Source organism: Aplysia californica, unplaced genomic scaffold (assembly GCF_000002075.1).
Source record: "Aplysia californica isolate F4 #8 unplaced genomic scaffold, AplCal3.0 scaffold00570, whole genome shotgun sequence".
In the NCBI taxonomy this organism is placed as follows: Eukaryota; Metazoa; Mollusca; class Gastropoda; order Aplysiida; family Aplysiidae; genus Aplysia; species Aplysia californica.
The window spans coordinates 366,248-388,331 of NW_004797840.1; the positions used below are offsets into that span (position 1 = coordinate 366,248).

Genomic DNA, 22,084 nt, shown 5'->3' on the forward strand with positions numbered 1-22,084 from the left:
TTGGGGGGGGGGGGGGACTCAATCAGAGATGGAAAGCTAAAATTGTTGGACAGGTAAAGGAGAGGGGCAACTGGATAGACATAGATAAAGATCTCAAGACTCACGATAGGCTAATGAGTGTGTATATATAATATTATTTATGGCATGCCTCATGCCACTGTGATTGGTCATCAAGGTCGACCACTCTTTGCTTGCCATATGTCATAAATCCACCCAGGGGTCACGTCAGTTCATGGGTCACTGTAGATTCTTCCTTGGCTTCGTTGGCTAAGATCCTAGGCTTTCTCAGTCTGAGAAAGCCTAGCTAAGATCCCATATTTTCCTTGCTTCCGAGCACTGGGATCTTAGGTGGAGACTACTGCAGTAGAGAATCTTTGGTTACACTACACTTACTAGACTCTAGGAAACTATTGACTTTTGGTTTGCCGTTGGCGCCGTGGACTACACAGTGTGAGCAAAATCTGTCAGACCACTATAATCAATTGAAACTGAAACTGTGTTCTCAATGCGTATCTAACAATTTTTAGGCTGCCTAAATTTCTTTTAAACTCTTTTGGGTGGTTTTTGCTTAAGGCTACATTGATTCCTTGAGGATTTGTTAATGAAGAATTCAATGCACTTTTCCATTTCTATGCGGGTCATTGTCATCAATTTTATGTTTTCTTAAGAGCAACTTTCTATCTACATTTTTCAATTTGGATACTCTTTCTGTAGAACTTTCCGACCTCTTGGACTGACTTACATTTGATCTCATTGTCTTGCTCAAACATTTTCTATTCATAATATCACTTACCCACTTGTTGCGTCTGTTCGTTTGGGTTGTTTTTTGTTCAATTTCACCGACCATTTCCACCGTTCAGTGCGTACATTGTATATTCAAATGCTTTGTATACTGTTTACATTTTTAGTAATAAATAGCCTAATTTGTCAAATATACTGGATAAGTTATAAAATATGATGTTTTGCATAAGCGCTGAAGTGTTTTAGCATATTAGCAGAAAGTACTCAAAATGTACTCATAAGTACTTTTTAAAAAAGTACTTGTACTCAAGTACATTTTATAGGAATGTACTTTTACTGTACTTAAGTACATTTTTTAGATTGTACTTAAATTTGTACTTAAGTACTTTTTAAAAAGTACTTTAACAGCTCTGGATATTGGAATAAATTTAAAACATTTTCACACTTTTCCGTAAGAAAGAGAATTTTCATGCTTAGATTTGATTGGAGATATTTGAATAAATTTAAAACATTTTCACACTTTTCCATGAGAAAGAAAATGTTCATATTTGAAGTAAAAATGAAAGATATTCCCTTTACCTTCCCACATGTTTATGGAAAAAGTTGTAGTCCTACTTTTTTACCACAACAAAAAAACTGGCAAGTGGTTCATGAGTGCAGCAAAGTATCTACACAACTACACAATGGAGTCCACGCAAACGCGACTTTGTACATCTGAAAACATAACAAACCAAAAGAAAATGAAATCCCCGATTTTTCCAATTCTTCTGTTTGAGCATCTCTCTGTACCGAAAGCAAAGCTGAATTTGTGTAAAATCTGGCGGTCGGTCCAGCAGATTTTTTGTTTAATCAGACTTCACCGTATGAGCATATTTGGAATGGAAAACTGTTTTAAGATATAACCGTTTCCGTTTTCATCCTTTGGTAAACTTTCATTTCCTCTCCATGACAGGGGTTCAGTTCATCAAGCTGCTCATTATTCTTTCATCTCCCACTCCTTGATTTGTGGGTGGTTGGTGGGTTATCTGGTGTGGTTTGCTCCTTCTTTCCTGTCAAACATCTATCGTCCTTATCTCCCCTCCTTCTATTTTGTGTTTGTTACTCTCTAATCTTCGGCACTTATACGACCTTATTGTGTTGCGAGTGCCGTAAAACCCTTACTAAAACAAAACTCCTTGAATTAGGAAGTATGTGGAAGTGTAAGAGCGTAAGTTGTAAAATGTTGCTGTTGTCACAGTGACTCATCATGCTCCCCACCTAGACTTTGTAACTGTATTTTGTTTTAACGTATCGTCGTTTCCAGGGAGTTTCTTGAGAGCGTTGGTCCGCTGGTGAACACAGGGAGACCACAAGGAGCATCGGCCACTCAGATCTTGCAAGAAGTCATGTCCAGTAAGCTGCTCAGAGACACTGTGTATCGATATATCAGTCGAGACTTATCACATCCTTCGAATGACAGGGTTCTTACTCCATGACATTGGCACTTATGTGATCAAAATTGAGTCGATAGTGTCGTAAAATACCTACTCAATCAATCAATCTAACTCCATGACATGTAGTTTTGAGAAAATGTGGTTCAAAGACTCACACTGCTATAGTTAAAAATGTTTTTACCTCTTAATTTTTAAGCCTCAAACTGAAATAATACAGGCTATAGATTGTCTTGAGCCTTTGACATGGTGAGCAGGATATCTGTGTCAGTAATGTGTTATGTGCAACTTAGTTCTAACAAAAAGTGGAGTTACAACTCTGCCATTCTAAGTGTGGATTATGTTAAAGTTCACTTATCATTAGTTTTTTCTAGAATTTACAAATATTTTGGCGTAAGAAATGAATTAGCGAAAGCATAATTATATAAAGTTCTATGTTTGACTTGAATTTTTATTGCAAGGACGACTTTTTTTTTCTGCACCATCTGCGTTAAGTTGGTATCATGCAGTACTATTTTTGTGGATAACTCTGGTTTAATGGGGCATTCATGAATTTGGGAAGTTTAATGTAGTTCTCACAATTTTGCTCCCACTTTTCTTGGACCTATAAGTAAGAGATATTTATTGGACTATTGAATCAGAAACATATCCCATCCCCTAAATAATCTAAATTTTGTTTGGGTGGGGGAGGGAGGGGGTGTTAAACATTTACAGTTACAGTGCATAGGCATGGCTTGCATTGAACTTTTGGCCCTGAACTAAAATGCCATGTCATTGTGTCCCCGAAGATGCTTCTGGAGAAAAAGACGAGGGCGCAGCTCCGACTACTGCTGCCATCTACAACAAGATTTCTGCACACACCATCAAGCAAGTCTTGGAGCTGTTGTGCGATGAAGCTGTAAGTATTGTCACAAATTGTAATTGCAAGTGTTATATACCCCTATCAACAGTATTTAGATCATAATGAGAAGGGCTGCTTCGACACAGCCTGTCAGGGTCAATTTAGGCTGAGAGAGAAACAACATCCTAGCAGAAAGATGGAGATATTCGATTTTAAAAACTTTCTCACACAAGAATTGAACTCATGTTTTCTGCCTGTGATGGCAAAACATCTAACTGCAACACCAATGACTCTGATCCCAATGATCCTTTCCAGCTATGAAAGAGTTTTTTGTTTGAATGCACCATGCATATAAGTGCTTTTAAGCAGACATCTTTTTCAGACTGTTTCTCAAAAAAGGATAGAGAAAATAATTATGTAGCACTGAATTTTGAGAAGATGAATAATCACAGCTCTTAATGCTTTTGTTTATGTGGATTTTCCGCTCATTTAAGTTTTTACACTGTTTCAACATAGCAGAAGACAGTTTTGGTAGAAAAAAAGTATGCTTTTAATAAAAATAATTATTGTGTCTCTGTGCATGCAAATTACATCCCTTTAGAGTTAAGCATTTATAATTATTTCACATGACTCAAGCATACGCAGGATGAGATGAGTGGGTTTTTTTTTTCACTCTGTTCATTTAGGCGGGATCTCTGTTACCTTCCTCTAGACCTCTCATTCTCATTTTTTTCCTGTCTCTTATTTTTCTCGCATTATGGGCAACCACTCTTGATGCATTCTTGCCAGATTTGATATTCTTAAAGAGTATTTTCCTTTCTTTATTGCCTCTTTATCTTCAACATAAAGAGTACTGTAACTACTTTTGAAGCATCCTTGCCAGCTTAGATATTTTCTGAGGAACTTTCTCACTTCTTTAACCTAATTTGTTCATCTTCCCACATCATGGGTAATGTAATAACTACTCTTGGTACTTTTTTGTGCTAACAATAGTTTTACTGCACTTGCAACACAGATAGGTCATATAAGTGCTGAAGATTAGAAATATTATGAGAGAGTAACATAAAAGAAAAGAAGGCAGAGAGATAAGGATGATAGATATTTGATAGGAAGGAAGTTGTAGACCTGATATACCAGAGCACCTGTCAACCACCCTCAATTTTGGTGCATTCTCGCCAGCTTTCGAATGTTCCTGAAAAAGGATTTTCATTTGTCTATGTCAGGGATTCCTGGTGGAGAACAAGCTGAACAAACTGTTGGCTCCACTGGAGAAAGACGAACGGTCACTCATGAAGCTGGACAACATCTTTTCTGTAAGCCAGTGTTCTGCCTATGCTAACATATAGTCTGCTATGTACATATGTGAATGTATGCCTGTATGGTATATGTGAATGTATGCCTGTATGGTATATTATGTGGATGTATGCCTGTATGGTATATGTGGATGTATGCCTGTATGGTATATGTGGATGTATGCCTGTATGGTATATGTGAATGTATGACTGTATGGTATATGTTAACGTATGCCTGTATTGTATAAGTTAATGTATGCCTGTATTGTATATGTTAATATATGCCTGTGTGGTGAATGTGAATGTATGCCTGTATGGTATATCTGTATGTATGCCTGTATGGTTGGTATATGTGAATGTATGCCTGCGTGGTATATGTGTATGTATGCCTGTATGGTATATGTGAGCATATGCCTGTATGGTATACGTGAATGTGTGCCTGTATTGTATACATTAATGTATGCCTGTATGGTATATGTGAATGTATGCCTGTATTGTATACTTTAATGTATGCCTGTATGGTATATGTTAATGTATGCCTGTATGGTATATGTTAATGTATGCGTATATGTGTGATTTTGTTGTGCCTTGAACCATTTGTGAGTCAGCATGATATTGGTACTGTTTGCATTTTACTATTTTGTTATCTCTGCACATGATATCTTTAACTTAAAGCTTACAAAATAACTTTATGTTTCAACTCTCTTAGATAAGTGTGTTTGCTTTTTTTTAAAAATGTGTATGGGCTTATTACGCATTTTGTGTAACCTTTTTTGTTTCTTGTTTTAACAGTTGAGAGTAATGGGATCCATATATGCAAATTTCCCCTACCCCTTATCATAGTGAATGAATATGTTGATGTTCTATGTGACCACTAGTATGGTCATGCCTATGATAATGTGACACTATTGATGTTTAAGAATGTAGAATGAAACTGAAATGCTTCATTGTAGGAGAGGGGGGGGGGGCATCTATGATAGAATCTAATACTCTCACTTTGTTGCTAAGTTTTGTCAATGATTTAGAACAATTTTCTGAATTTCCTCGCATGTTTTTGTTCTAGGCTTTGGGGCTGGAGACCGAGGAAGACATCCACAAATTGAGCACTTATTTTATGAACATCAGAGAGAAGGTAAGAGATGGGATAAATATACATATGATTGAGAGTGAAAAATATCATAATTAAAAAGCAACTACAGCAGCAAAAACCCCCCCCCCCCAACCCAACTCTTGCTCTTTTGGTTGAACGCTGTTGGTTTCACTTGTAAGAAAACTGTTTGTTGTCTTTTCCGTTTATGCTATAGCGTGAGGGTCCGTGTATGTTGGCATATGCAAGTACAAACCCTTCACCTTCCTTGATTTTTGACTTGTGAAAAGTGACCATATATGGTCGCTTTTAAGCACAAAGGAGTTATCCTGAAAAATGCTGTTTTGAGAAAATCGAAGATAAAGTTTTTACCTCTTGTTCAGTTTCTTTAAAAGACAAAAAGAGTTTTCTCTATAACCAAACAAATATACACACCAATAAAACCAAACTTCCTTCTATATGTAAGGCAACTCCCACTTTTGGTGTAGGCCAAGATTTCTGGAAACCTCCGAAATCTGGGTTAGCCCGCTTGTCCTTAAAAGTGACCATATGATAAAAACATAAACATACTCATAGTTTATTACTATTATCAAATTTAATTAAAGTCAGCAAGGTACTGACATATTTTTATTATAATTTATAGTCTATTATATACAGGTTTTAAAATTTGTTTTTACGGTAAGCATAGATGGGCAGTCACTGTGTCAAACATTCTGTTTTCAGAAGGAGGAAGAGAAATTCCCTGACCAGCAAGACGATGAGGAGAATGCAGAGGAAGAAGAGGTTTGCTCATCTCAATACCTCTCATATAATTTATTCTTTACCTACTTTTCTGTCATAGCACATCCCAGGGGAGCATTGCCCCTGTTTTTCTCATATATTGATTCTCAGTATATATGGTTTTGACTTTATTCAGTTTTTCATTGTTTTTATGTTTACAGAATTGTCAATATTTAAGTCCCGCTTTTTAAAAAAGCCCATTTCAGATTGAACTGTCTTTTATGTAAACATTTGCATGCTTTGTTTCATGCATTTTATATAATTTTTTGGAACCTTTACAATAAAGTATAACTTTTTGACCCGGTAAACTGATTTTCATGCAAAGGATTAAATAGATTTGTGTTTGAGCTAACTGAAATGTGAAAAGACTATTCGAACATTTTGATAATTTCCTCAAATTCATATAGTAGGTAATTTATTTTGTTTTCTTCATTATTCGCTGAGAAACAGCTTGCAGAGGCTGAAGAGTTTTAACATAATATAATGTATTTCAGGAGGATGAGATAGAAGATGAGATCAGAAAACTGACAGGCAAAGAGGATGATGCGGATTCCATCCGCAGCGACTGTGTGGATCTTATCCACCCTAACGAGGTTCTGAAAGCTTTACGAGCTTTTGTTGAGGACACGAGGAAAGGCCTGAAGTGAGTGGCAAAGTGGCAGCTTGAATTATTAGCTGTTTGACAGTAATGCTTATTTCATGTTTGTTTGTTGCTGTTGTTATTTAAAAAAACTTTTTTCTAATTTCCAACTGACTCTTATTGCGTTCATTGTGTTATAAGTGTTACTTGTTTTAGTTGGGTTTTTTTCAATTCTAGAGATTAATTCTGTTGTTCTAGCAGTACTATCGTATAAAGTGCTGTAAAATTTAAAGGAAATTATCTGACTAAAACAATATATAATACATGTATATATCAATATGTTCTACATGTACACCTGCAGTTTTAAATGTGGTATCTCTTTGACTGTAGCATGCATCGAGCTTTTTTAAAATAGAAAATGAAAATTCGCAGAGTAAATGCTATTCATAACAATGATAGTAATAATAATAAAGATTATCATCATCATCATCATCAATTACTATAATTAGTGATTTGACAAAGCTATGTAGAAAATGGAAATTCACATAGTAAATGCTATTCATAACAATGATAATAATAATAATAATAATAAAGATTATCATTATCATCATCATCATCATCATCATCATCATCATCATCATCATCATCATCATCATCACCACCACCACCATCATGATAAATAGCAAGGAATAAAAAAAGGGTTGAGACTGGTAGAATTTTTCGAATTTTGTACAAATCCGAGAATTCATATCGCCCTCGCACCCCCTCCTCCCATTTGGGAATTAATACCACCCCCCCAACTCCCTTCCCCTCAAATTCCCACCCACCCACCTTTCTTCAACCCAGCCCCCCCCCCCCCCCCCCCCTCTCCACCACCACTATTGTGTTTGTTATTTATTACTATTTTCCCCCTCCATTATCATTTTCCCCCTCATTACCCCCCTCCACATGAGCATTCTTGTTATCGACATCAATCTCGGGAGGGACACGGGAGTACGCACGGCATCATCATCATTTTTTGGTAAGCAGGGTAGGAGGGAGAGTCTTGTTTTAATTTTAGACAAAAATAAAATAACAATATAAAATGTTTAAATTTGTTTAATCATCATCATCATCATCATCATCATCATTAATTACTATTATTAGTGGTTTGACAAAGCTTTGTTACTTACAGAGACTCGGCCCCGAAGTCTCAGTTCCACATTACCTCCCTGGAGAACCGCGACGACTCTCTGGACTCAGACTACTGGCAGAAGTACGCAAGTCTGCTCAACGAGAAGAAGGAGCGCATGTGGGACGCCCTCATAGAGGCGCTTGAGAAGTACAAGTGAGTGGCATAGAGAGGGGCTTTGATAAATGTGAAATCAGGCGCTGGCCAAAATCATGAAGGTCAAGAAACTGGCTTTTTTTTATGCAGATTTGGGAATTTTTATCGAATTAAAATTTTTTGTTAAAGAACACGTTTCTGTGTGGATTTTACTAAAAAAAAGTTGATTAAAGGCACAAAAGATGTAACTTTCAGTTACCACAGACTCTCAAGCTTAGGAAATAACTCAACTTTGACAGCCATTTTCCCCGATAATTTTACCACTGAAACCAGGCGACCCCCACCTCCTTCAATTGCCAATATCTTAACTTGTATCCACGATAAATGGATGTTTGTTTCATCAAAACTAAGCCAAATAGACAGGCTTTAAGAGGATGCCAATAACTCCATTTGCCTCAAAACTGACGAGCCCCTGATGCCACTGCATCATGACACAAATTGTCCAGAGGAATATAAATGAAAGAAAAGAAAAGATCACATTCTCTGATCCAGAGAAGCTCTCTTTGTAATGAATATTTACTCATACATGATAGATGCTTGTTCCTGTTTTCCATGAGGTTTTTATTGTCTCTGGAAGATTGTGCATGTAATTCATACGCATAAATTATGTGCTTGACGTACCGAAGTTTTATTTGGATTATAGAGTGTCATTGTGTCCATTTTGAGATAGCCATAAATGTCACATCAATTTATACCAGCATAGAAATTTACAAATGCTTACATTGATAATAATTGAGGCGGAAATTTCCTTTATGAATCAATAAAGTTTACCTTATAAAAGCTGTGTTATCTACGCGTAAATACCAGTTCCGTTCAATTGTGTTCAACTGTGTTCAACTGTGTTCAACTGTGTTCAACTGTGTTCTCCTTGCCTGCACAGTGAGGTGCTGCACAGCCGTTCCTCCTTGCTCAACGAGACGGAAGCTCTGAGACAACAGAACGCTGAGCTGAGGCTTTTGCTGCACCAGTATGTCAACTCCAAGGTAAAACGCTCGTTTGTCATGAGGCTAAAAAAACATCTCCCGTTTCTTCTTGATGTGATCTACGATTCTGTTATCTGAAGGGAGATGTCCTGTTTACCTTGTTCTAACAGCCACTAGTCCAAGACAATCACTTGTACAAGTGACCACTTCTTGGGATTTTTTATAGTATAATAATACTGTGCAAGAATACCACTTTTCTCTTCGACAATTGATACATGTTTTGGACAATTTCCACTGTATTCAAAGTTATGTATACTTGTTGTCCTCTTATACATCTCTCATTCTTTCAGGGGTCGTGTTCTCTCTCTCTCTCTCTCTCTCTCTCTCTCTCTCTCTCTCTCTCTCTCTCTCAACTCCCTACAAGATAAGAAGTAGCTTAGGGTGTCTACAGTTCCTCTACAAAGTCAACTTTCCTGTGCATTTTTCTCCAGTTGTGTCCAGTTTCTGTTTTCTCAATGCATGAATTTCCCTCTATGTTTCTCTGTCACATTAAGTCATTTTGCTCATTTCCGCACTTTGTTTTGTCATTTTTCTGTACCCCCCCCCTGTCTATTTATTCCCATCCACATCCTCAGGTGAATGCGGAGCTGGAGATTCCACCAACACGAGTTCTACAACTGGAGCTCAACCCTCAATAGTTGCAAAGATCATCACACTTGTCACCCGATTGTGGCTCACAGATATCAAGGGCCACAAATTAGAGTCAGAAATGAATCTTTAATAGAAAAAACCCATCTCTGCACCATCTCTACCGTTGGGGATTTAACTGCCTCAGAATCTTCCTCATATCTTTCTGTGGATCTGGATACATGAGTCTTACAAGTTGTTGGTGTCCTTCTCTAACCACATATATGTTTGTGAATGCTGATTTTGAGAAAAGTGGGGAGAAGCAAAATCTCTTTCTTACTATGTGTGTCATGTATGGTTAGATCATCTGACAATTTCACGCAACTCCCTCCCTCCCCCCACATCCGTCAGTATTCTCTTAACTTTTTTATGTGGGTTACATAGTGGGTCTACTTTTGTACTCTACTTTGAGATTTTAAAAATAGTATTTGACCTAATTTGGTGGAGATGTGGTTAGAGTGGGACACCGTCGATATGTATGTATACAATGACCTTCTGCTTGTGATTTTGTGATGGAAGGGTAGATGTCAGTGAATATGCTTGGCGTGTATAACACTTGTTCATGTGCATCTTCTGTTGAATTGAGGAATATTAAGCCAAAGGAAGTCAAAATATTTGGCTTGCCTTTAGCAAATAACTGTCATACATTTAAAGAACTTATAAGACTTTGTTGTCAATTTTGATTGAAGCTCAAATATGTTCCTGCTGACATTGGTTAAGCTGTTTATAGATAAATTTGCTCAGTTGCTTCAGAATATATCTTTAAAGTTTTTTATGATACAAGTCTGCTGTTAATATAATAAGCTTCACATCAGTATGAATAGCAATAAAACTCATGAATATACACAGCATTCTTTTTAGATGCAATATGAATAAGCCTGGAAAAATTTTGTATTGAAAGAAATACTGGTACGGTAAAAACTCCTGAAAATGTCACATCGAAGACGGGAAGACAGTGAAGATACAATCCTGAAATGGTGGAAAGACAAAAACTTGCCTGGTTTCAGATCATTAGACAATTATGATAACTGCTTGGTTGTTGGAAAGATACATCAAACTTATGCTTCTTGGTGACTTCTTTAAACCTATTGGAAAGGAAGGAAAAGGGAAGAAACATCTGCAGGTTGTGTCCTACTCCTAAATAAGATGTAGAAAAATTATGATATTGGTTTAGGAGAAATGATGATACTGGATTCATGAACCCTTATCTAATTTTTCATTTAATGCAAGGTGACTGAGGTGACCTCTATTTAGAAAAAGTGTTTTGTGATATTGAGTCTATCTCCTTTACAGAAAGAAGAGTTGAGATGTAATGTGTTTTCCAGTTTGATACACAAAAGTATATATAACTTTTTATTCTGTACAAAATATTGCTACTTTGAAACATTTTAGTATGTGATTATTTTTTGCAAAAAAAATAATAAATTATGAGGTGTATGCCATTGTCCTCAAAATGTGTTGTTCATTTTGGCCTTGAGACATGAAATACAAAGTTTTACAACACAAAAGTATTTTTTGGACTTATTTGCTTTAAATTTGAATTTTCACCCTTTTACTTCGACTGTTTTAGATAGAGAAATATCCACATATGTGAGTCATCGTGTCTAAATCAGGCGCTCGTCAAAGTACAGAAATCGGAGAAGCAGGCATTTTTCCGTGAGTTTGAACGTTTTTATTGAAATTTTTTTTTGGCTCAATCTCTTTTACGTCTATATAAAAACACATTTCCATGTGAATTTTACTGAAACACATTGATTAAAGGCACAAAATATGTCGTTTTTCTGTTTTTAAGGACTCTTTTACTATTGGAGTTACCAAACATTGGTGGCCATTTTCTCGCTAATTTCACCAACCTCACTTCCTTCAGTTGCAAAGATCTTGAGTTCTATTCTAGGTAGATGGATATTTATTTCATACGAAGCAAAGCAAATAAATCAGTTTTCAGGTGAAGGCAATAGCTCCTCATGCCCAAAAACTGATGAGCGCCCGGTTCCACTACTGCGTCGTGACACACAAACACACACACATATATATATATATAATCGTTCAAGCTGGTATGAAGAACCTAAACTGTCAGCCTGAGATGAAAAAATACTGAACAAAACAAATCTATTGTTAATCATCACACACTGGATGATTCAGCGGATAAAATGCAGGTACACTTGACTGTCAAAATGATGGTGTAAATTGTGTATTCATTGGATAAGGCACCCCAGTTTTTTTCATGTCAGTTTTATTTCCCGAAAGCCAAAGTTAAAGAATTATACATGTATCACTAAAAGCGTGTACTTTTATTGGTTTAGTAAGTGTTGAGTTCCTGCGTGCTGTCGGTATCACAGACTGTTTATGATGCCACAGCACCAGAAGAGAGAGAGAGAGAGGGAGGGAGGGAGAGAGAGAGAGAGAGAGAGAAAGAGAGAGAGAGAAAACTGCATCAGTCCTGTCCTGCGCAAGTCACACAGATTTTGGTCTGTGATCTCATCCATTGCTTCAGTAACAAGCAAAGTCTCTCCTCATTGTATTTCATGGATAAGACACAGGGCGCCTTTCAAGTTTTGATTTTTTTTCTGTACTAAAGGATACTTGTATCATCAGAAAGAACAGCTTTCTATCAGTGATTTGTCCCAGATAGATATAAGCTGTTTGTGCCCTTCTCTAAACAATGCCCCCCCCCCCTCCCCTTATGCTACATGCACAAGGCACAGGCTAGCCTCCCTGTACTGGGGGCCAAAAGCCGTCAAACGTGGCCAACTACCAGAAATATCGTAAAGAAATTAAAGACAGCACACAGGGCAATGGAAAGGGATTTTCTGGGTAAAGGCCTACCATACAGACAAGGTTGTTGTTTTGTTGCTCTTGTTTGCTGCTGTTTTTCTTGGGGGGGGGGGGGGGGGGTTAAACCCCACAAAAATGCGAGGGAAAAGTGGAGTGGTAGATATCCCTAAATTTACAATTCGACGAAAACAAAAATGGAAATGGACTGGTCCATCGGCAGAGTAAATGATAACAGATGATAGACAAAAAGAAGCATTGAATGGATACCAAGAATTATCAGGAAAAAGATCAAGAGGAAGACCAGAGAGAAGGTGGCAAGATAACACCAGAGAGCAGACGGATACAACCTGGACACGGAAAGCGGCAGACTGATAGAACAGAGTGGAGGTCGTCATCGGGGGGCTACCTCCTGCAGGGGATGGACAACAAAAAAAAGTAAGAAAGAAAAAAGAATATGTTGCCTCCTATAAACACAATGATAAACGGTAACTACAGTAACATGTTTAAAACTCCTTTTTTTCTTTTTCATAACAACTTTGGTGTATTTGAAAGGAGAAAATAGATGTAGTAAGAAGTCAAGTGATAGGACAGTTGAAGACTGATTTTGTTATACTAATTTTCCAATGAAGGCTACACACATGCGTACACATACACACTAACACACAAGAGCACACACACACAAACAAACAAACACACACACACACACACACACACACACGCACAAACACACACACACACGAACACAAAAACATTCAAACAAACACGAAGAAATTTACGTAGACAAATACACAAATGCATGTAAGCACGTTCTCGTTGAGTAAAGTCAATCTGGCGCATTAAATGTCCATATTATGTATACATGTATATAGCCACCATCTACCATGGGTTTTTTCTTCTTCTTCTTCTTTATCGTGTGGGTGAGTGATGATGTCCATTGTTTCATTGGACTCCTCATTACCAAGCAGGTCAATGAGCTCTTGGTTAGCACGGTTCTCCTTTACTTAACAGATAATGGGGGCTCTGGTGGCCTAGAGGTTAAGGTGTTCACCTCTCATTCAATGACTACGAAAAGTTTTCTTCTCTAAAATGTTTTCCTTTCACATCCTTTCCTGCCCTCTGACAATGTTCTATCGTCTGCGTTGGTCTCCACTTTCTGCTCCCCCCCCCCACCTCCTTTGCCCCCTCCTGTGGGCTCCTGGCTCTTTGGGCAGCCTTTCTATTGCTTCTCCTTTACTCCTTAAATTCTTATTGTTGTCTATCAGCCACATGTCTGATTTATGGTAGGAAAGATCTACACCTAGCCTTCTCGGAAAAGGGCGAAAAATCTCGGAGGTCCCGTGTGCAAGTTGCGCACGTTAAAGATTCCCTTGGTGGTCCAAAATCGATAAGAGTAGGCTTCGGCCGCCACTCTGTCAAAGTCCAAAATTTCCAACCAACTGAAAATGTTTGGAGTATCCAGGGCGCTCATATGACCGTATGCAGTTGCGAGCGCAATAAAACACTTACCAAAAAAAACAACAACAAGTCAATAATAAATTTTATGCGATTCTTACGACACATGAATCGACACAAAGGCCTTGAACGTCTTGCTGCATCTTAGACAAGTTTCAGTATATAACCTTCCACGTCTGCAAGTATCAGAGTGACAAAGTGACAACAACGCGCTGTTTCCTGGCCTTGACAGAAGTACCTACAGACCCACGGAGCACCCTCAATTCTGTTGAAAAGGGGTTTGGTAGTCATTTAAGTACGAGATCAGAGCGTTACAAAGACACCCTGAAAAATAATATGGTTCTGATGGACTTCAACATCAGTCCGTTGACATGTCTCTGGCACCTTACAATTCGGTGGCCTAGTGGTTAGGCTCTCGGACTCGCAACCGTAAGGTCGTGGGTTCGAATCCCGTCAGGGACCCAACGTTGTGTCCTTGGGAAAGGCACTTTACACGAATTTTCCTCACTTCACCAAGGTGGGAATGGGTACCCGGCTATAGACAGCGAAAGATCTTGTCAGTATGTTAGTGTTTGAGCGCTTAATCAGCTGCTTGCACTGTATGCTTCCCGGGAAGCTGAGAATGTTTCGGAGTGTTCTATGATCTGCTGGGGTAATAATATAGTGTAAAGCGCATAGAGCCTGCTGTTGAGCGGGGATTTGCGCTATACAAATGCTATCTATTATTATCCCAAAAGCAAACATATCTGTTGCCATGGTGGCTCCCTCATAACATTTCAAGTTAAGAAGGGACGTAAAAATGTAAATAAAAATACTCTTTCAGATGTGAAATTATATTTATTTGATGTGTTATATATATTATTATTTTAAGTGACGACAGCCAATCTACGAGTCTGTGGAAACACAGTCGACGTCATGATATCAATTGGGACTTCTATTCCTCAATACCTCGTACATGTACAAAGTTCTAGGCCGAAGATACGCTCGCATCGCACTAAGCTCAAGTGAACACACTGGCTTCTTTCCCGTGCATTTCTATGTTTGGGAATAACATTATTAAGAATGAAAACGGAACACAGTTTCAATCGAAACGTTTTATTGATGAAATTAATCAACAATAAAAAGAGAAAGACGAAAGATAGCAAAGTGAAAGGTGTCATAATTGGCTAAACAGTTCTATTTACGAAAAGAAAAAGAAGCAAAGCATGGGCCTTGTCCTAGGTTCATAACATGAAGGCAAGAACATCAAAGGGAAATGCAACTACCCACGCAGAGTAAACAAAGGCTTTTTTAAAGCCACCGCTAGACAGGCACAGTCCGCATTTTAGCCGATGTACTACACACTTTTCTGTTTCTTTAAGGTACACCACGAGTAAAGTATACTTTACTTTTGTCAATATGCATTGCAAATAGTAGTTTCTGCACAGGCGTTTCTTATTCTGATGTAGAAATAGATTTTTTAAAGCTATGGACAATGGCTTGTGAGTCATCACAAGACAGACTAAAATGCTGTAAACGGCATTCCCACCCACTCAATTTTCTTTTCTCCAGAAGTAGTCGGATCGTTTTAGTGGACACATCAATATGGAATTGTCAATGATTGTTACGGTAAAAAGCTGTGTTCCATTTCAACAACCGATTTTCCGAGAGACGGATGACTTATGGTCGGTTGGTTTCTGGTTTGGTGGACACACGGGTGATTGGTCATGGCCCAAATTAATGTGCTTGTCTTCAGAAGAGAAATCAGTAATAGACCGCAGACCAATCATAACACCAGAGTTAATGTACGGTGCAATAGTTTGTTATTTCACCTTGCACGCACAAGAAGCGAGTTCGATTCCTGCGACAGAGGATTATGCAGACAACGCGCACAACCAGTCATCACCAAGAATGAGTTATCGAAAAGTCGAAAACATTGTTGGTGTATTTTTCTCCCTGCCGTGACTTTGAATGTGACCGAACAAAGTCACACAACCGAAATACTGTTGTTATCACCACAAGTCTTCTCAAGCGCCGTGTGTCAAGAGAATTCCTTGTGACCAGAGCTGATAAATTGCTCGATAAGAAACTAGCAGGTAAAAATCTCCCCTCTCCCCCAAGACCCCAAGAAAAATGGAGAGAGAGAGAGAGAGAGAGAGAGAGAGAGAGAGAGAGAGAGAGAGAGAGAGAGAGAGAGATCTCTTTGCCACTTCAGTGGCTCAGTACTCTGTAGTTGAGACTTCACGTAATTTCGAACCAGTCTTCAAAAGTTGCATAAGAATGTTTTTGTTTTGTTTAAAAGAAAATTAGCCAAAATTAAAACAGATAATGATGTACCCATAATTCATACGGTATATAGTACGTTTTATTTTTATTCCTCGACAATCATCTTTTTCATTCTCAGTTGTGCGAGCTTAAAGAAACGTATCTGAAAACCAAATGAAACGAAAGTATTGGTCTTAAAATAGTTCCTTTATGTGAAACGCACTTCTCAGATGGGTATTGTATAATACGTTGTATACATACAATACAGAAACCTCGAATTTACGAAAAATATCGAAAAGCAACTCAACCAAGCAAATATACAAAATAAATAAAAACGGAGGTCACATATTGCTTGCATATATACATGTATAAAAATTAAAAAAAAAAAAAAAATAAATAAAAGAAAAACCACAACCAAGGTAAAACTTCAAAGAAAGGAGGGGAAAGGTGGGTGGGGGTATGGCGTGAGTGTGTGCGTGTGTGTGTGTGTGTGTGTGTGTGTGTGGGTGGGTGGGGGTATGGCGTGAGTGTGCGTGCGTGTGTGTGTGTGTGTGTGTGTGTGTGTGTGTGTGTGTGTGTGTGTGTGTGTGGGGGTATGGCGTGAGTGTGTGCGTGCGTGTGTGTGTGTGTGTGTGTGTGTGGGGGGGGGGGTATGGCGTGAGTGTGTGTGTGTGTGTGTGTGTGTGTGTGTGTGTGTGTGTGTGTGTGTGTGTGGGTGTGTGTGTGTGGGTGGGGGTATGGCGTGAGTGTGTGTGTGTGTGTGTGTGTGTGTGTGTGTGTGTGTGTGTGTGTGTGTGTGTGTGTGTTTTATTGGGAAACGAATACCAACTCATCCCCTCCCCCAACATACAGGGTCGAAACAGAACATCACTTTGATTGCAAAGAAAAATAATCTTGGACAACTTTCCTTTGAATACTAAAAAAAAAAGAATAATATCAGAAGTAGAAGTCACACATTGAATAGACGTGAAACCAAGAAAAAACGAAATGTGGGGGGAAAAATACAGCGTAGCATGTTTTAGCAGAGCAAAAAGCATAATCTAAACCCTCGAAGGTGCAATTACAAAACCGACAGCCTGGAAAGGAGCCATAGACATGTACTCATAGGTCGCACACTAGAATTTCCCGCTCTCAGCTCTCTATAAAGAATTCGATTCGAAGCGCTTGCCTCATGAACCGTGCTATTACTGTCAATGGAAGGGCAAAAGGTTCTGTTTTTGGGGAAGTAATCCATATTTTACACTGTTGCTATTCAGTACCATTACACCACCAGTCGAGTGTGAACGGTATATCCCCCCCCCCCTCTTTTTTTTTCTTTTTGCCCTTCATTTGATTATAATGGCACGTCCCAAACCGGAAATACACCAGAGAGACGATCTAGGATATCAAACTATAAGTCTATGCGAATAAACATACTAATAAGTAAAATTATCAATTACATTGACCTCGCCTCTGACCTTGAACCCGGAGGCCATTTTGTAGGGTCAAAGGAGCTAAGTCGGTCTACTATATCCTGCACTTCCTGACTGGTACATTTCTTGACCTTGCACAGACTCGTTCTGTTCGGCTCGGTCAAGGTCACAGGAGCGACACCTTTGGATTCAGCTGGTCCTCTGTGGAGACAACGGGAGACATCAAAAGAAACGCCACATTTTGTTCTGTATTTTATGGCATATAGGTACATGTATGGTATTGGACTTCACACCCCGTTCAAAACAGTTTGTCCACCTGCTGGACAGGTTCTATGACTTCGACGTGCGCCTCCGATAGCATCCGGGGCTCCAGTGGCTAAGTGAGTAGTGAGTTTAGACTCAAGTAATGTCAAGCAAGTGTCGGTGACATGGGGTTTAGATGGGTGGCCACTGGGGTGTGTCCTTGAGCAAGACACGGCAACCCAGCTAAAAAAACAGGGCGCCGCACAGTGGCGACCGGCAATGGCATGGTTGTATATTGTTCTGTGCTTGTGTAATATTGTGTGTTTATGTAGCCTACGTATTTGTGCATGTATTTAATTGATGAATGTATGTATTTATATATAATGTATGTATGTACGTATGTATGTATGTATGTATGTATGTATGTATGTATGTATGTGTGTGTGTGTGTATGTGTGTGTGTGTGTGTGTGTGAGTGTGTGGGTATGTTTATATGTATGTATGTTTGCCATTGTAAACCAATTTGCCCTTCTGGGATCAATAAAAACGTAATTTATGTATTTATTTTATCTAGCAAGTGTTCGAAACCGAACGCTCATCACACTCTAGAGTCTTCACTTTGAAATTCGAACCACAGCCATACGCAGTGTACTCCAGCATGATACCAATATAACTACAAGAAGGACTTCCGTAACGAGCAACCACCCACACTTACGTAATAAAGAAGGGACTTTTCAGTGGGCAGTATAAAAGATAGGGTTTAGTATTTGGTTGGGCATTCCTGCTTGATCTGTCCTGAGCAACAACGTCATTGCACACAGGACAGGTCCATAAGTGCTCAGCTCCTCTCAGCACCAAAGCCTGCAAGGTATCCATACCTTGGTAGGGCAATAAAGAAAGTTGCGGAAGTCCTTAGGAACTACATGTATTAGCAAAGCCGTTTTGTTCAGCATGGTACTCGACAACCTTTTGATAACTAGTGCCCACTTTTGCTCGTATTCTCGTACCGCCCATCTTCATGTATTTGCAAAAGGGGCATTAAAAACGTCCGGCCTTACCCGAATGATTCCCACTCTCCACCAACAAACATTACCACCACTCGTCCACTCGTGGACGTTACCACCCAGGTTGATAAGCTCTGATTTCACTGGCAGGGCGTAGTGAAGGGCTAAAGGGCTTGAGCCCCGCCCACTCCCACCCCAAACCCTTTCCCTGCGTAAATGAATGTTTCTTACTAAAGGAAACAATCAGTCGAAACTGTTAGATCTGTTTCAGAATCTTCCGCCTCTAGTTTCACGCAATGAACACACGCACTTTCGCGTTTATCCAGTCACTGTTTTCACAACTTACAACGTTAGTAATCTAACAGCCATTCCCACGGTCCTTTCTTAATGAAACTCTTCTGGAAAAAGGTAAAAGAAACAAACGTAAGGGGGCTTGATCTCTGCAAGCTCTGACAATGATTATAGAGAAAAAGTTCATGACACACTTTTTCTGGAGACCCAGCGACAAAAAACAAGCTCATGGCCCCTCGTTAGGAATGTCTTGCTTTCTGCGACAACATGGCCTAATCCAGTTACTGCTGTATGTGTACGTTTGCGTGTGAATGTGTGCATAAAACATACTAACACATATCTAGAATGTCCTCTGAACCAAGGAAATCTTACCTTTGAGCTCAGCCTACCCTCATCTCTTAGCCCCACCACTGACTGATTTAGCACATTGAAAAAAAATAATGAAAAGGGAGAATCCGCTATGGCAACATTATCAAAGGAGGATATATGGTAACGTTAAAAAAAAAGAAGAAGAACATAAAAGTGAAAAGTCAAGGCGAACAGGATGTTTCCTTTGACTTACATAATCTACTGACTACCCTTGTCTGCGGTCAGACATGTCCAGTGTATTTGGTATAATAGTTAGACCTCTGTTTGGGAACTTGGCTGATATCGCCCACTAGTGGGCGGTTTAGTCATGTTGGTGGGCGCAGGGGATCACCAAGATACTGAAAGGTATTATTTAATGCTCCGCTTGGAAATACATGTTGTGGGCACTACAAACATTTAAACTTCTTAAAGGTGGCAAAAGTGGGAGCTGGTTATAAAATTAAACGGTTGACATGTGGGCACTGGTCTAAACTCTGCCATTGGGAGCTTTTGGATGGAAAAAAAATCATTTACAATGACATGCATAATGTCTTGGGACGAGAGATTGGGATCCCGCTAAGAAAAGATTGACATTGCAGGGGTATGTGAAGCGAATGGGATAGGATTGCACTACAGATCAATCTATGAGTTTGTTGGTGACGAAATGCTCTCTCAAAGTACTTGACATAGAAAAAGACTATTGCTGGGAAATAATGACACATACAAACACAGGAGGACACCAATAGTAGGTCCTACTTCTTTTCTTTTCTCCTCTTGCCTCTGTCTAATCGTCTTACTTAATCTCAAAACTAAATGCCCATTAGGTCTTTAGTGGCGATGGGCTTTTTTTACTCAAACAAACAAACCAACCAACCAACAAACAAACAAACAAACAACAAAACAATCAAACTAAAAAGCTGTCACACTTTGAAACGTGTTTAAAGTTAACGAGTCGCTGTTGCTGTACAACAAGGTAAATAGCCAAGAAAAGCTGCGTGAACATTAACATAGTGGTGAGAGAAAAAGACACAATATTCAAGAGCAATAAGGAATCTATCACTTTTTACCACTAGGATACTATTGTTGGCTACACTGCCCTTGGCACAGAACTTTGGAATTTCCGAAAACAACACACTCCCACACACACTCCCACACACACACACACACACACACACACACACACACACACACACACACACACTCTCACACACACTCACACACACACACACACACACACTCTCACACACACACTCTCTCTCTCTCTCTCACACACACACACACACACACACACACACACACACACACACACACTGTGTGTGTGTAGTGTGTGTAAATCTGTGAGGAACAGAGGCCATGAAACTGTCATGGTATGGAATTGGGATGGTCTGGCAGGAGAGAACAAAAACCCACTAGTGAGAATCAACGAAAGGCCTCGTGCGGAGAATTACATCGCGCAAGTGCTGGAACGTCACGTCTTACCCTTATTTCGTCACATTGTCATTCAAATAGGAATTGTTATGCATGACAAAGCACCTTCTCTATGGATCAACGCCTCATGACAGTTCTTGGAAAACCAAAAATCATACTAACGATAGTGTTATCACTGGTAAATAGCCCCAGCACGAATTCTATAGATATATAGAGCCCCGTGAAACTGTAGATGAAGAAATGCGACTTTGCGCACAATTCAGACGCTTTTTTTTGTTGCAACTTTCTGTGACACTTGGGATGAATTGGTAGATGTAATACCACACATGCCAAAAGGACTCGTGCACTACATGAAACCAATGGCTCCTAAGCAAAATATTAATGAGCACATTCGATGTAAAATCCAAGTTTTGCGTGGTATTTGTGACCGCTGCTTTTAAGTTTAAAACGATCGTACATGTACTGAAACATAATTTATGAGGCAGTGTGGTGAAATCAGGCACTCGAACAGAATTATAATGAAAGTGAAGAAACTGGCATTTCCCCGCAGGTTTGGGGATATTTACCGAATTTTTGTTTTTCGGATCAACGCCTTTTATGCCCATTAAAAATGCATTTCCTTGGGGATTGTACTGAAAATCGTTGATTAAGTGCACGAAAGACGCAATTTTCAGTTTCCACGAGCTCTCAAGCTAAGGAAATAATTAAACTTTGGCGACCTTTTTCTCACTAATTTTACCTCTGAAATTAGGTGACCCCACCTCATTCAATCGCAAATGTCTCGACTTGCATCCAATATAAATGGGTATTGTTCTCATCAAGGCAAATGAACAGGCTTTAAGACGATATCAAACCCCATAGGTCAAAAAAATTGACGAGCGCCTGATTCCTCCGCGTCGAGACACTTTGTTCTTGTGAAAAGAACATTCTCAGCTCATTTGAGATGCAATACATGTCCTGTCCACCAACGATGATTCACCTTAATACACGCGCAAACACACGTTTAAGTTACTTTGATTTCACACAATTCTTCTAAATCTGATTTTTACGGTTAATTTTAAGTGACCACATCTTGGGCAAATCTCCTTGCAGACGGACTTTAAATGTGTCAGGGGCTGCAGAATCTATTCTATTTAGCTTTGCGCATTGGTGTGCTGCATGAGTGAGTAGCGCATGGCATTAACTATTATATATATATA

General features: G+C 39.1%; 2 protein-coding genes across 2 annotated transcripts in view; one reads left to right on the forward strand and one right to left on the reverse strand.

Moving 5' to 3' along the window:
- LOC101864478 (dynein regulatory complex protein 1) overlaps nt 1-11,196 on the forward strand; it is a 24,087-nt gene extending 12,891 nt beyond the window's left edge. Inside the window, exons 11-19 of the mRNA XM_005107030.3 lie at nt 2,045-2,133; nt 2,960-3,069; nt 4,236-4,325; nt 5,368-5,436; nt 6,115-6,174; nt 6,666-6,814; nt 7,926-8,078; nt 8,959-9,061; nt 9,637-11,196. Coding sequence (XP_005107087.1) covers nt 2,045-2,133; nt 2,960-3,069; nt 4,236-4,325; nt 5,368-5,436; nt 6,115-6,174; nt 6,666-6,814; nt 7,926-8,078; nt 8,959-9,061; nt 9,637-9,699 — 886 coding nt within the window. The 3' untranslated portion in view covers nt 9,700-11,196. The remainder of the gene's footprint in view (nt 1-2,044; nt 2,134-2,959; nt 3,070-4,235; nt 4,326-5,367; nt 5,437-6,114; nt 6,175-6,665; nt 6,815-7,925; nt 8,079-8,958; nt 9,062-9,636) is intronic.
- Nucleotides 11,197-17,594: 6,398 nt separating this feature from the next.
- The window catches only part of LOC101846523, a 12,325-nt gene continuing 7,835 nt past the window's right edge, over nt 17,595-22,084 (reverse strand). The window contains exons 4-5 of the mRNA XM_005107038.3: nt 19,242-19,267; nt 17,595-17,772 (exon numbers count right to left, since the gene is read on the reverse strand). Of these exons, the coding sequence (XP_005107095.1) occupies nt 17,595-17,772; nt 19,242-19,267 (204 nt within the window). The remainder of the gene's footprint in view (nt 17,773-19,241; nt 19,268-22,084) is intronic.